Here is a 16,441-nt window from a genome sequence, read left to right on the forward strand (position 1 = left end):
CATGTACACCTTTCCAATGCTTCCTCAGGTTCTACAGAAGATCATGACAAGCCAGGCCCATGTCACTAAACTTTGTATTGACATATTGCATGTGCATGTCCCTCATGCCTGTTCCTTATGAATTGATGTTGAAAATCATCTTCCTCATAGCATCTACATCTCCATTACGTTACATGAGTAAACTATAGGTACCATTAATATAGCTGCCTTACACTTTCTTTCCGGATATACTGGTAGGGAAGACCAGAGCGACCCCATACTAAATGTTGTGATCGTCCATTCGATTACTCTTCCAGTGTTATTTTGCCGTTCCTCATGTCTCGAAAGACCAGAAGCTCAATCGAATTGACCCTAGGAGGGCTTTGAGCATTTGCATCTACTGTACAAGGTACCATTATGTGGGTGATGAGTTCTTTGTGCGTTTCTGAAGAAAAGAAAAAGGCAGCTATCCATAAGACGGCCCTGTCAAGATGGATAGCCCTATGTAATAAAATCTGCAACTCACTGGCCAAGAAGTAACCCACTGAGGGATTGTAGGCTAATTCCACCAAGGCTAAAGCTGCTACAAAGGTTTTCACATGAAGAGTGCCTTTTGTAGACCTCTGCCATGCTGCGATGTGGACATCTGTGCATACAGTCACAAAACACTACAGCCTTGAAAGTCCAATCTGGGGTAAAGATCAGTTCGCCCACATAGTTCTGCAGGACTTTTTGGTCCGAGTCCACTCCCCAGACCCTCCACCATTGGGAGGTACTGCTATAGTAACTACAGGGAGTGCAGAATTATTAGGCAAATGAGGATTTTGACCACATCATCCTCTTTATGCATGTTGTCTTACTCCAAGCTGTATAGGCTCGAAAGCCTACTACCAATTAAGCATATTAGGTGATGTGCATCTCTGTGATGAGAAGGGGTGTGGTCTAATGACATCAACACCCTATATCAGGTGTGCATAATTATTAGGCAACTTCCTTTCCTTTGGCAAAATGGGTCAAAAGAAGGACTTGACAGGCTCAGAAAAGTAAAAAATAGTGAGATATCTTGCAGAGGGATGCAGCACTCTTAAAATTGCAAAGCTTCTGAAGCGTTATCATCGAACAATCAAGCGTTTCATTCAAAATAGTCAACAGGGTCGCAAGAAGCGTGTGGAAAAACCAAGGCGCAAAATAACTGCCCATGAACTGAGAAAAGTCAAGCGTGCAGCTGCCACGATGCCACTTGCCACCAGTTTGGCCATATTTCAGAGCTGCAACATCACTGGAGTGCCCAAAAGCACAAGGTGTGCAATACTCAGAGACATGGCCAAGGTAAGAAAGGCTGAAAGACGACCACCACTGAACAAGACACACATGCTGAAACGTCAAGACTGGGCCAAGAAATATCTCAAGACTGATTTTTCTAAGGTTTTATGGACTGATGAAATGAGAGTGAGTCTTGATGGGCCAGATGGATGGGCCCGTGGCTGGATTGGTAAAGGGCAGAGAGCTCCAGTCCGACTCAGACGCCAGCAAGGTGGAGGTGGAGTACTGGTTTGGGCTGGTATCATCAAAGATGAGCTTGTGGGGCCTTTTCGGGTTGAGGATGGAGTCAAGCTCAACTCCCAGTCCTACTGCCAGTTCCTGGAAGACACCTTCTTCAAGCAGTGGTACAGGAAGAAGTCTGCATCCTTCAAGAAAAACATGATTTTCATGCAGGACAATGCTCCATCACACGCGTCCAAGTACTCCACAGCGTGGCTGGCAAGAAAGGGTATAAAAGAAGGAAATCTAATGACATGGCCTCCTTGTTCACCTGATCTGAACCCCATTGAGAACCTGTGGTCCATCATCAAAAGTGAGATTTACAAGGAGGGAAAACAGTACACCTCTCTGAACAGTGTCTGGGAGGCTGTGGTTGCTGCTGCACGCAATGTTGATGGTGAACAGATCAAAACACTGACAGAATCCATGGATGGCAGGCTTTTGAGTGTCCTTGCAAAGAAAGGTGGCTATATTGGTCACTGATTTGTTTTTGTTTTGTTTTTGAATGTCAGAAATGTATATTTGGGAATGTTGAGATGTTATATTGGTTTCACTGGTAATAATAAATAATTGAAATGGGTATATATTTTTTGTTGTTAATTTGCCTAATAATTATGCACAGTAATAGTCACCTGCACACACAGATATCCCCCTAACATAGCTAAAACTAAAAACAAACTAAAAACTACTTCCAAAAATATTCAGCTTTGATATTAATGAGTTTTTTGGGTTCATTGAGAACATGGTTGTTGTTCAATAATAAAATTAATCCTCAAAAATACAACTTGCCTAATAATTCTGCACTCCCTGTATTCTAAATGTGATGAGTCTCCAGTTAGAAGCATCCATTCTAAAGAACAAGTTACTTATCTTTAGGAACTCTTTTTGATGGATACTTCTCAACACTGGTTTCTCACCTGCACAATCCCTGATGTCAGATTAGATCTGTAAACTCTTGCAGCAGTTCTTCTGCCCTCCACTAGTTGATGTTGTGTGGCTATGTGGTGACACATTTGCACTCCATAAATGTCAAGCTGGGCTATTACTTAATGTTGTCTTTAACAAGATTTTTAGATTAAATATTATCCCCTGTGCCAAGAAACGTCACCAGTGCAGGGGCTATTACAAACAGATATCTGTGATGGACTCTCACAAAGCCTGTTTGTGGTGCCTGAGACCAGACATTGATTCCCAAGCCCTGTGGAGACTGCCCTTAAATAAACCTAACGGCCTTACGGGAGGACATACACAGGCCCTACATCACCAAACACATGAAAGCTCTGCGGCACGACCAGTCAAAGGCAAAAGGTCGGTTCTGTTCCCACTCCTGAAGTTGTTTCCGCCACAGGTCGCTGTTTGTGTTTGGGTAACTCAAAGAAAACCACAAATAGTCCAGGTGGGATACGGCCCCATGTGCCACTCTCCAGACGACAACTGCATGCCTCCCAGTCTTGCTCCATATCTCCATTGGAGCTGAAAGGAGTCTGGTCCGATGCCCCCTGAGTTTCCAGGTAAGTCGCAGTATGGCAGCAAAAAAAAGCCTTCATATGTTTGGTACTTTACCAGCTCTCTGCCATTCCTTTGGGCCCCAAGAATCCACATTGGCGTCCAGTCTGACTTACACCCATAACTGGTTCAGCACAGACTCTAGAGCCTGCTTCAGCATCATTACCTGCGCTGGTCCCACTCACATCAGTGCTTATGCGACACAGGATGACCATACGGAATAGAGGTCTTCATCCTTCTCTGTGGTGAGAGCTACTTCTGCTCATGAAAAGTCTTTACAAGCTACTAACAAATGTTATAATTCTAAAATAGAGACACAAGATAACCCTACGCAGGGTTATCAGCAGTGACCACCCAAACATTTCAGGCAAAGTTAACCTGCAGAAATGCCAGGTAAAAGCTTATCAGTATTAAATGCCTCCACCTAACCAATAAAATAGCCAAAGCATGATGTGCCCTCTAGTACGAAGCCCATAACCAGAGCAGGGGGTCTCCCCAAGTTGTCATCTGTTCTTATTCAACAGTCAACTTTACATTTGTTTTGGACTTGCAAGCATTTGTCTGTTTTTTTGCAGCATATCAGTTTCTGTAAATACACTTAGTTTTCTTTCAAATACCACTTTCCATTTTGAGCAAACAAACTCAGTTTTCCAGAAGAAAATCCTAGGATGCCTGTAATAAGCCACAAATGGCTATTTTACCAGGGCCTCCATTGTGCCAAGGCTGGACACCATATATCAGTTGTGGTCATTGTTATGCAAGGGGTTAGGGGCAATTATGTCAGGGATGGCTAAAATTAGGCCAGTCATGCTCTTAATATGCAATCATGGCTACCAGTATCGGACAACTAGACCAAGAATGCCCAACATAGTTCAGGATGACCACTACTATGCCACTGGCAACATTGTCATGAATGAATAAAATTGTGCCAGAGATAAATCCCTTGACAAGTGAAGCAGGCGGTCCTTGTCACCATGCATAGCTTCCAAGGAGTGACACTGTTTATTAGGGAGGGACACAGACCCATAATATAAATGAACACATGTATAGAAATGTCTCTGTTTGTATGGTCACCCTCAAAGTTTTGGAATGATGCTGCTGTTTTTCCGACTTAGTGCACTGAGGCCTGCTAACCAGACTTAAGTGTCAGTGCCCTTACATTATATGAGCATGTTTGGTTGGCTTATACCTATTTGGCATAAGTCAACTTACATGTAAGTCCCTAATATAGGATAGCCATGGCCTGTAAGTTAGAGGGTCACCCAAGGGATTGCAGCACTAGTTGTTCCACTCCAGGTATGACAAAAGTGAAACCTGGCTCCCAGGCTGCCCCTGCAGACGGTAAGGGCAGTTTTAAACTGCTAACCTGACTTTGCCATTTCAAGCCATGGCAAATTACAACCACCCCGTCTGACTTTCCCTTTTTATTAATATATGTATCACTTCTCAGGTAAGCCTGTAGAGCCCATAGGCAGGGTGCAGCATATTAGAAAGTGGAACATGTACTCATTTCATGTTTCACCATTAAAAACTGAAATTGTTGTTTTTACTATGGAAAAGGCTAGTAGCCCCATTGGCGAGTGCAGAGTTACAGGCTGCCACAGGTGCCCTGCTAACTTCTGACTAGGACTACTTAAGTTGGTACTGCAAGCAAGGTATCAAACAGCTTGTTACTTTAAGGCCGACATGTTGCCCAAGTCAAAATTAATGTAAATTGTTGCGTGTCCACCTTTTACAAGGTTGCCACTTTGTTCCCTAAAGTCTCCTGTGCCCATTTGTGGTTGCACACGGGTTCTGTCCGAGACAGCTTTTTACCGTCCTGGGGAGCCGTGCAAACTACTCCCCGGAAAGGGCTCAATAGAACCCTGTGTGTGGGAAAGTTGTTACCACTTCCTGGTAGGAAGCCATACAGATGTTGGCCCAAAAGGTGTGCTTGAAAGAAGAAGTCGCCTTTGCGGAGCAAATGGCAAACTCTTGGGACTGGGACTGCTCTGTTGTTTAAGCAGACAGACTGGCACTAGAGACAGAGAAGGGAAGCCCGTTGTCAAATCAGTTTTAAGGAGCCTAGAGCCCCTTTGGAAGACAAACCTCTGGTTTGGGCTAGGGAGCTATGACACACCAAGAGAGAAGTTCTGCCATATTGAAAGTGGGCAGAATAGAGAATTCTGGGATAGTCAGATAACCCACTTCTCTGGAAGTGGTCATGAAGAGGGATGAACCACAGTAACCCATTGACTTCGTCATTGTCCTGCTCTGAGGGAATTTCTGAGCATAAAAAGGCACCCATGGTACCCAGAACTCGGATCTCGACGGAGAAGAGAACCAAAGGACTGCAATTCTCCCCCAAGGAAATGGCGAAGAGAGGCTGCGCCAAAGAAGCCTACACCTACTGAACTTGGTGGTTACTCATAGTGATGTCGACTTCTGAGCCAAGCCGAAGCAATGTACTGCAAGGGACAGTTGGCTGACCTCCTGTTCCCAGCACAGGGCCACAAAAGCTAAAGAGGTCTGCTGGGGTGAGTTGATCATTGGATTACCGCTCCTTGCAGCTGTGCATCTCCATGGACCAGCACCTGACCTTCTAAAGCTGCTTCTCAGTCTGCTGGACCAGGGAGAATCGATGGAGTGCAGTTTGGTTGCCCCGAATACAGGTAACCGTCCAAGGAAGAATCTTGATGTAACCGTGATACTGGGCTATTGTTAGCCCAGTGGAGTCTGCTTTTCTACCATGACCAAGAGGACTATGAGGGACGTCGAGCCCATACTCTGGATCGCTTCACAAAGCCTGTTGACAGAGTAGTAGCCCCAGGGTGACCCCCATTGACCACACAGCATATTAGAGTGTATTCAGCATTCTGTATCCCTTGAAAAGGGTCACAGATGCTGAAATGTGGTTGAAGGCTGCTTTTCCGAGAGAGGTAACTGTTTCTCTAGACCTTGCTGGGCCCCTGGTAGGCTTCCGGCTGGAGTTAGTCGCCTGAAGTTACTCTGAGTAACCATATTGATAATTACCAACATTTTTCCTGAATACGTTTGTGTCAAATTAATCGAATTTGCTGATGCTTATTCTTGGTTAAGGTCAAAGTGTTGATTTACTATACCTTGTAAATTTTTTATCTACTGTTTTTTTTTTCATTTTGGTCTCAAAATTAAATAAAAATCGAACCTATTTTTATGGGTGAGCGCAAAGCGCTCCGTCATGTTCTGTAATCTCTTTGGGCTTCCAACCACACCCGTGTCACGTCAGTCACTTACATTGGTTCGTAGGCTTGCCTTTTCCGGTGTTTAGCCCACCTACACAACACCTGTAAACTACTAAAAACATACGAGGCTCGATGTTTTCAGCATGGTGTCCGGAATACTTTATCTGTTTATTTTCCACGCAGCGCGATCACGCTGCATTTTATGTAGTGCTATACGCGAATAGCTCTAACTCGAGCAAATGCGAGACACGTTGCATTGAAAATGCTTGTTAGAAATTGGTGTCGGATTTCTGTAGTGTCTTGTGTTTTACATCCTTGATTGTTTTGGTGCTGTTTAAATTCTTTACACTTTGTGTAACTTGACTGCTCAGTGCCACAGCGAGCCAGGGTTAAGCTAAAAGTTTAACAAACAAGCCCTACTGGTCCTAAAGGCGTTGGTAAGTGTATTACATGATGTGGTTGCACAACCACACACTATAATACAACCAATTTCCCTACATTGGTACCTAGTGGCAGGATCATGAACTTGTGTTTAGCAGCACCATACAGTTGTTGAATATTGAAACCACTGAGAACATGCTAAAAATGACACCTAGAAAAAAGTTATGGTGCCTCCCAAACAGTTGTTGACTTTTGTTGTCTCTAGAAATACTGCTTTCAAATGATTGCTAAACTTATCCGATAGAAACTTCTAGTTGCAGATTCCTTACCTTGGAATTTCCCTCAGGCGTCAGACAGGATCTGGAGAATTTTCTTCAAGCAATATCCGTGTGCGTCGGTAGGTGGTGTCGGTCGACTCCACGTGCATCGTTGGCGTCGTAGTCGCCTTGATGACATCGGGAATAGTATATAGATGCCGCTTTCACGCAGTGACGTCAGTTCTTTTCTTTCTGTGCCACGCGCTGATCCGGAGAAGAGCTACCCTGGTCTTTTTTTTTTTTGATCGACTTCGACTATTTTGTTGAGTTTTTGTGCAACTTTTTGGTGCATCGAGGATGGCCCTGAAGACCAGTTTCAAGCCATGCCAGGACTGTCACCGCACGATGTCGGTGACGGATCCTCATTGGGTTTGTCTGTGGTGTCTTGAGCGCGACTACGACCCGAAATCGTGCTCCGAGTGCCAGGCCATGCACCCAAAGGCTTTGAGGGAGCAGTCCCTAAAGCTAATGGCGGACCGGCACTTGACTCTATGTAAGTCACTGGATCCATTGGGAGGAAGGTCTTGAGACTGTTTGTGGAGCCATCACCACTCGTCTTATTCTAAATCTTCGGGTGCAGGTAAGAAAAAAGTCGAAGTCCCATTGTTCTCAGACTTTGCCCCGTCGCTCGGCTGACACGACGCGGGAAGAGTGATGACGCTCAAGGCCTTCGTCCTCTGAGCCTGCGTCTGGGTCCGCTGCGCGTGTCCCAGAGTTTCCTGGAGCCGGAGCGACCCCTGCCCAACTTTAAGAGTTCTATGAGGCCATGCGCCTCATCTTTGGGTGGACCAACCCCGATACGGCGCCTTCGGGCCCAAGGGGTCAAGTTGAGGGATCTTTGGGTTCCACGCCGGCGGCTTCGGCTCTAGCCACTGAGGTCCCCTCCAGATTTGCTCACGGATCCGCGCCGGTCGCACCCTTGAGATCTTCCCCGGCACCTGGTCAATTGTCGACGCTCCCAACATCAGTAGTGCCCACTATTGACATCGACCCTATCCTTATCCCGAACAACTCCGAGACGGAGCAGCATCGGCCGACGCCGCCTTTGTCTTCAATGGGGCGGATTCGGACCCTTTTTCTTATAGGTACGAATTCGAAGAGGGATTGGAGGATGACCCATCTTTGGACGGGGCACAGGAATTGGGTGACACTTCTCCAGAGGCTGGCATGCTGTCTCCTCCTACCGTGGGTACGGCAGAGAGAGCAACTTATGGTATGGTTGTCAGTAGGGCAGATGAGGTCCTTGGCCTGGAGCTTCCTACTGTAGAGGTGAGGTCCAATCTCCTGATAGAGGTGCTTCAGCCCGAGGCTTCCACTTTTGCCATTCAATGAAGCCCTCACTGATGTCCTTTTGGGTACTTGGTCCAAACCCAACACAGGGGCTCATTTGAATAGGACTATTGCACGCCGCCATCAGCCCACTCCGAAAGACCCTAAATTCCTGTCCCAACACCCCACGCCTGAGAGTCTTGTCCTTCAGGCTTCCTCTTCTTCAGGCGCATTCCCTTCCACACCCCCAGACAGGGAATCAAAAAGGCTGGAACAGTTTGGTAAGAAGTTGTTTTCTTCCTCCAGTCTCGCGCTGCGGTCTGTGAACACCGCATGCCTTTTGGGCTGCTATACCCACTCTTTGTGGGATACAATTGCGAAAGTCCTGCCGCAGAGACCGGAGGGGGCCTGTGCTATCGTCTCCCAAGCTGTGAACAATGGGAGTGGGCTGGACACGACCGACTCTCTGGGCAGATCGGTTGCTACGATGGTGGCCTTGAGATGCCACGCCTGGTTTTTCTGGGGATGTCCAACAGTCCCTCATGGCCATTCCCTTTGATGGCTCCCGTCTCTTTGAAGACAAAGCGGACTTGGCCTTTGAGAGATTCAAGGGTTCCTGGGCTACGGCTCGGTCTCTTGGACTTGCCTCTGCCCCCGCAGCCTGCTTTTTGACCCTTTCGTGGCCACGGAAGGGATTCCCTGTCGCGTCCTCCACCGTGCCACCCATGGTGGCCAGGGACGCGGAATCCCACGTGGGCATGGGACAGGGACCCAGAGGTCTGCCCAATCCACCTCTGCCCCCGCTGCAGCCTCCAAACCCTCCTAGTCTGTCCCCTCACTCCTATCCAGTTGACGGCTGGATTCGCCATCACCTGCCCCACTAGCAGTCCATCAGTACGGACAGTTGGGTTTTGCAGATCGTTTGAAAGGGCTACTCCCTCCCTTTCGATTCTGCTCCACCAGCCATGCCGCAATCCTTCTGTCACCTTCCAGAGGATCATTTGGCACTTCTCCGCCAGGAAGTCGCAGCTCTCTTGGCCAAGGGAGCTATGGAAAAGGTCCCTGTGCCCGAAGTAGTTTGTGGTTGTTATTCCCGCTACTTTCTGGTGCAGAAAAAGGGCAAGGGCTTACGTCCTATCCTAGACCTTCGGGACCGCAACTACTTCCTCAAGAAGGAGAAATTCAAAATGCTCACCCTGGCTCAGATTCTGTCTGCCTTGGACCCAGGATACGGGATGGTTGCGTTGGAATTGCAGGACGCTTATTTACACATCACCATCCTACCTGCCCACAGTCGTTACCTACGATTCATGGTAGGTCACGAGCACTTTCAGTTTACCGTGCTCCCCTTCGCCCTTACCTGAGCCCCACAGGTGTTCACGAAAGTGATGGCCGTGGTTGCAGCTCATCTGTGAAGGTTAGGGATGTCAGTCTTCCCCCTACCTCGACAACTGGCTGTTGAAGGCGGACTTGACCCACAGTCATCTCCCACCTTCAGACTACGGCGAACCTCCTGCACACGTTGGGGTTCACTATAAACGTGTTGAAGTTACACCTGACTCTCTCTGACGCTCCCCTTCATCTGAGCTGTTCTGGACACAGTGCAGTTTTGGGCTTATCCTCCTATAAAGCTAGTCCAAGACATTCAGGCTATGATTCCGATCTTTTGGCCTCTCTCTCGGGTTTCGGTGAGATGGACTCTGAGGCTGTTGGGCCTCATGGCCTCCTGCATCCTGCTAGTAACACATGCCAGATGGCAAATGCAGGCTCTGCAGTGGGACTTGAAGTTCCAGTGGGCGCAGCATCAGGGGAATCTCTCCGACATGGTCCAGATCTCGGAGGGGACTGTAAAAGACCTGCAATGGGGGCTTTCGAATCTGCATTGGGTCAACAGCAGATCCCTCTCCCTTGCCCAGCAACATCTATCTATAGTGACAGATGCGTCACTTCTGGGTTGGGGCGGCCACATGGGAGAGGCAGAGATCTGAAGCCTCTGATCTCTAGCGGAGTCTGGGCTCCAAATCATTCTTCTGGAGCTGCGGGTGATCAGGCTTACGTTGAAAGCATTTCTTCCCTCTCTCAAAGGGAAAAGTAGTGCAGGTGTTCACGGACAATACTACCGCCATGTGGTCCTGCAACAAACAGGGCAGAGTAGGGTCCTGGACCCTTTGTCAGGAGGCACTATGCCTCTGGATATGGCTGGAACATCAGGGCATTACCATGGTGGTTCAACATCTGGCTGGTTCTCTCAGCGCCAGAGTGGACTAAATCAGCCGTTGATGCACAGACGATCATGAATGGCGTCTCCATCCGGAGGTGGCGCAAGGTCTCTTTCAGCAGTGGGGAGAGCCTTGTTAGATCTGTTCGCCTCCGCAGAGAATGTGCAATGTCAGCTGTTTTGCTCGTTGGAGTTTCCAAGGCGGCACTTGCTCGGAGGTGCTTTTCGTCTCAAGTGGAACTCCGGCCTCCTTTACGCCTATACCACTCCTGCCCGGAGTTCAAGAAGATCAGGAACGACCGGGCCCAAGTTATCTTGGTGGCTTCGGACAGGTCACGCGGAGAGTATGGCATTGAGAGCTATTAAGCATGGCCACCGATCCTCTACTCAGACTGCCTCTTCGGGCAGATCTTCTGTCGCAGCAACAGGGGACGGTTCTCCACCCAAACCTGTCCAATCTCTGCCTTCCTGCGAGGAGATTGAGCGGTGAAAGTTGACGACTTTTGATCTTCCACCGAAGTCTGTGATGTTATCTTGGCAGCCAGGCTTCCCTCCACCAAAACGGTTTATGCCTGTGCTTGGCATAAATTTGTGGCATGGTGCACCAACAAATCTGTTAATCCCCTCTCTGCTCCTCTTTCTGAGGTTCTTTTGTTATTTCTTTCTTTGGTCCAGCAGGGCTCTGCTTTGGCCACCCTTAAAGGGTATTTATCTGCCATTTCAGCCTTTCTTATGCTACCTGATCAACCCTCACTCTCCTATTGTGAATAGATTCCCTAAAGGTCTCATTCATTTATTTCCTCCCACTCCATTATTCATACCTCAGTGGCACCTCAATCTTGTCGGTACTTAAAGTGTACTCCCTTTGAGCCGATGCACAATTGCCCTTTACGGCTCCTCACTTTCAAGACTGTCTTCCTTGTTGCCATCACTTCTGCTCGCAGAGTGAGCGAGCTTAAAGCACTTTCGTCCAAACCTCCATTCTTGTATGTGCACCCTGACAAAGTGGTTTTGCGCATTAAGGCCTCCTTCCTTCCCAAGGTTGTTACGCCTTTTCATGTAGGCGAGTCCATCACCGTGCCTACTTTTTATGCACCCCCACTTCCTTCCCATGAGGAGGAGAGACTCCACCGTCTGGACCCAAAAAGAGCGTTGGGGTTCTATCTTAATAGTACTAAAGATTTCCGGGTGGACGATCAACTCTTCGTCGGGGATGTGGGTGCAAAGAAAGGGAAGGCGGTGCAAAAACGTACCATCTCTCGATGGGTACTTGTAGGAAGTTGGCTCTGTATATACTATTTCAACGTAAGAAATAGTGTGCCCAGAGTCCAAGGGTTCCCCTTAGAGGTAAGATAGTGGCAAGAGTAGATCATTCTAATGCTCTATTTTGTGGTAGTGTGGTCGAGCAATAGGCTTATCAGAGGGTAGTGTTAAGCATTTGTTGTACACACACAAGCAATAAATGAGGAACACACACTCAAAGACTTACTCCAGGCCAATAGGTTTTTATATTGAAAAATATATTTTCTTAGTTTATTTTAAGAACCACAGGTTCAAGATTTACATTAAACACTTTAATTGTAAGGTACTTCACTTAGATACTTTAGGAACTTTGAATGAAAGCAATATCATATACAGTCTTTGTAAAAATGTCAATAAGCTATTTTCAAAGTAGACAGTGCAAAAATCAACAGCTCCTGGGGGAGGTAAGTAAAGGTTAGATTAGGAGGTAAGTAAAACACCTACAAGTCTCAGTTCTGGGGCATAGGCAGCCCACTGTTGGGGGTTCAAGGCAACCCCAAAGTTACCACACCAGCAGCTCAGGGCCGGTCAGGTGCAGAGGTCAAAGAGGTGCCCAAAACACATAGGCGCCTATGGAGAACAGGGGTGCCCCGGTTCCAGTCTGCCAGCAGGTAAGTACCTGTGTCCTTGGGGGCAGACCGGGGGGGTTTTGTAGAGCACTGGGGGGGGACACAAGTAGGCACACAACACACCCTCACCGGCACAGGGGCGACCGGGTATAGTGTGGAAAGCAGGCGTCTGGTTTCAGGTAGGAAACAATGGAGGGACCCGGGGGTCACTCTAGCAGTGCAGGCAGGCACGGGGGCTTCTCGGGACAGCCACCACCTGGGCTAGGCAGAGGGTCGCCTGGGGGTCACTCCTGCATTGAAGTTCGGTTCCTTCAGGTCCTGGGGGCTGCAGGTGCAGTGTTGGTTCCAGGCGAGGGGTCCCTTGTTACAGGCAGTCGTGGTCAGGGGGAGCCTCTGGATTCTCTCTGCAGGCATCGCTGTGGGGGCTCAGGGGGGGTCGTCTCTGGTTACTCACGGGCTCGCAGTCGCCGGGGAGTCCTCCCTGAGGTGTTTTGTCTCTGGATCTCGAGCGGGGGCGTCAGGTGCAGTGTGTGAAGTCTCACGCTTCCGGTGGGAAACGTGCAGTCTTTGAAAGTTGCTTCTTTGTTGCAAAGAAGTAGCTGGTTTTGAACAGGGCCGCTGTTCATGGCTGTTTCTTGGTTCTTTAGTCCAGGGCAGTCCTCTGAGGCTTCAGAGGTCGCTAGTCCCTGTCGGATGCGTCGCTGGAGCAGGTTTTCGAAGTTGGAGACAGGCCGGTAGTGCTGGGGCCAAAGCAGTTGTCGTCTTCCTCCTTCTCTGCAGGCTTGTATGTCAGCAGTCCTTCTTGTTTCTTCAGACTGCAGGAAGCTCTTTTCCTGGGATCTTGGATGCCCCTAAATACTGAATTTAGGGGTGTGTTTAGGTCTGGGAGGGCAGAAGCCAATGGCTACTATTTGTGCCTCCTCCCTGTGGGGAGGGGGGCACATCCCTAATCCTATTGGGGGAATCCTCCAAACTCAAGATGGAGGATTTCTCAAGGTAGGGGTCACCTCAGCTCAGGGCACCTTAGGGGCTGTCCTGACCGGTGGGTGACTCCTCCTTGTTTTTCTCATTATCTCCTCCAGCCTTGCCGCCAAAAGTAGTGGCAGTGGCCAGAGGGGTGGGCATTGCCACTAGCTGGGATGCCCTGGGGCGCTGTAACAAAAGGGGTTAGCCTTTGAGGCTCACCACCAGGTGTTACAGTACCTGCAGCGGGACCTGAGAAGCACCTCCACCCAGTACAGGCTTTGTTCCTGGCCACAGAGTGACAAAGGCACTCTCCCCATGTGGCCAGCAACATGTGTGGTGTGTGGCAGGCTGGCAGAAACTGGTCAGCCTACACTAGAAGTCGGGTTGGCATTCAGGGGGCATCTCTAAGATGCCCTCTGGGTGTATGTTACAATAAATTGCACACTGGCATCAGTGTGCATTTATTGTGCTGAGAAGTTTGATACCAAACTTCCCAGTTTTCAGTGTAGCCATAATGGAACTGTGGAGTTCATGTTTGACAGACTCCCAGACCATATACTCTTATGGCTACCCTGCACTTACAATGTCTAAGGTTTTGCTTAGACACTATAGGGGCATAGTGCTCATGCACATATGCCCTCACCTGTGGTATAGTGCACCCTGCCTTAGGGCTGTAAGGCCTGCTAGAGGGGTGACTTATCTATGCCACGGGCAGTGTGAGGTTTTCATAGCACTATGAGGGGAGTGCCATGTCGACTTAGTCATTTTCTCTCCACCAGCACACACAAGCTGTTAAGCAGTGTGCATGTGCTGAGTGAGGGGTCCCCAGGGTGGCATAAGACATGCTGCAGCCCTTAGAGACCTTCCCTGGCATTAGGGCCCTTGGTACCAGAGGTACCAGTTACAAGGGGCTTACCTGAGTGCCAGGGTTGTGCCAGTTGTGGAGACAAAGGTACAGTTTAGGGAAAGAACACTGGTGCTGGGGCCTGGTAAGCAGGGTCCCAGCACACTTTCAAATCATAACTTAGCATCAGCAAAAGCAAAAAGTTAGGAGGTAACCATGCCAAGGAGGCATTTCCTTACAGTACTTCTTTGCATCAAGATGTGCTATGCTTTGGCCAAGAAGCAACCCCCTGAGGGCTTGCGCGCTTATTCCACCAGAGCAACTGCTGCTTCCACTGCGTTAACACGCGGAGTTCCTGTCCTGGACAGTTGAGACACGGCCCCACTCACTCTGTTGTTCATGGGATGCTCCGGGGTAATGCTGAAAGAGGCAATGCATCGTTCTGGGGTGTGGGGGACAAGGTGGTCCGTCCGTGGATTCCAGTACCTACACCACATGTTGCAGTCGGAGCTGGAAAGCACAAAAACAGTTCTCAAGAAGGAAGTAGGCAGTCTCTCACTGGTTCAGGTTACACCCCTGGGCTCAGCAGCAAGTGACGTCAGAACGGTTGAGGCCTAGCTTGCTGTAGCTGTGTTAAGCTAATCAAATTAGCCTGTTATTCTTATGCAGGAAAGAGGAGCCCCAGCAAGGGTCTCGGCGACAGGCTGGTGGCGCTGGGGCATATTTACTCACATTTTGCCACCTTTTTGCAGACACAGCATATTTGGCCAGTGCCCACTCGTTTAAAATTTTAGCACATCATTTTTGAGAGAACGTTTCTCTGCAGTTCTGTCCCCTTCCCCCCCTCCCCCTAACCCCCCACATCCCCCTCAACACTACCCTCCTCACCCTGTGGTTTCTGCACGTCTCTCATGTTTGTTAATCACCCTTGGGGCTCTCCAAATAATTTTTAAGTGTGGATTCCTTTTCATTTTATGGCGTCACTGCATTTTTGTTTACATTTTTCTTATAGCAATTTGAATGTTTCACAAATTCTTTCACAGGGTAGCCCAGGAACCCTTCTCATGGCTTCTTCTGCGTTAGCTTTTGGCTTTGCCAGTGCTTGTTTTAATGCCCTTCCATCACTGTTCTAAGAATAGCTCCATTCCACCTTTTTAAGAATTAGCCCCAACCAGGCGTGGTTCCTCCATATGGGCGGAGGAGCGTTGCCCCCTCCACCCCCCAGCAACCAGCCGCTGCAAATCCTTCTATGTGGAATGGATAACAAACTCTGATAGAAAAGACCGCTGCCTTGAGCAGATGATGGCAGTCATAAAATATTGCTACTGGTTTCCAGATGCCAACTCCACTTTATTCCAATAAATTGCTGGGTAAGTGGCATTACTATAAAGATGGCCTTCTTGGGCAATGTTAATACAGTAAGCAATCTGCAAATCCAAACTAAGTTCTATAAATTCTTAAAGCACAAGTCCCACAATGTATGACAAACCTGTTACAAATATCTAGTTTTCTTGGATTCACCTTCCACAGAGTATTATAACCTAACATGAATGTATAGACTAGATCAATGATAGAAATAGAAACAATGTTACATGTACATAAGTGCCCTTTTGCACAAACATATTTTCTCTTTTGCATTGATTTGAACTAACTTGAGTTTTGTTTTTCCCTAGGATGTGGTTAATCAGGAAACAGAGATTCCTGATGAGCCGGTCGTCAAGAGAAGAGGCAGGTCAGCAAAATCCAAAACAAAAGGCAGCAGGTAGGGAGATCATATTATTTTGTTTATTTTTTTTAAATACGGAAATGCATTATCTTAAGGAATTTGTACGTGCACGAAGCAAGACAGAGTATCTGCTAAGACCTCTGACAGAATCTTTTTATATTATTACTTACATTGCCTTTACACAAGCCTGCCAAGTTACAACTTTATGTAGAACAGGTCTTGGTGTTTTTTGCTCAGCAGTTTTGAAAGCTATAAGCAAAAATCTTGGTCGCCATTAGGCATGTTATGTATATTTCAGTAATAGTTACAAACATTGCCACCCTTTTTAAAAATGAGCAACCTCAATGCCTATGTTCAAAAAGTTACAAGGTTCACGATAATCCCACAATGTTTTTCGAAGGAAGCCTTTAAAGAGACTCCAGCTTGGCTAAATTGATGTGCATTGTTTAATTCATTATTTATGCATACGTAGAAGAGCTTTGTTACAACCCACTCAGGTGTATTTCCCCAGCCTCTGGGAGTGGCTGGAGAGAGATCAAACAAGTATTCGCAAATCCAATCGGTCTCGCCTCTGGGACCTTTTGGGTTTGGCAATTGCTTTTGGCCTGACTGCACAGCA

The 16,441-nt window shown here is 47.9% G+C and overlaps 1 protein-coding gene across 2 annotated transcripts in view; it reads left to right on the forward strand.

The window, feature by feature from the left end:
• Positions 1-16,441, forward strand: part of AHCTF1 (AT-hook containing transcription factor 1) — a 1,009,458-nt gene that overhangs the window by 962,164 nt on the left and 30,853 nt on the right. For both annotated transcript variants that reach the window (XM_069235080.1, XM_069235081.1), the window contains one exon: positions 15,770-15,858. In XM_069235080.1, the coding sequence (XP_069091181.1) occupies positions 15,770-15,858 (89 nt within the window). The remainder of the gene's footprint in view (positions 1-15,769; positions 15,859-16,441) is intronic.

This window comes from Pleurodeles waltl, chromosome 5 (genome assembly GCF_031143425.1).
Source record: "Pleurodeles waltl isolate 20211129_DDA chromosome 5, aPleWal1.hap1.20221129, whole genome shotgun sequence".
Classification (NCBI taxonomy): Eukaryota; Metazoa; Chordata; class Amphibia; order Caudata; family Salamandridae; genus Pleurodeles; species Pleurodeles waltl.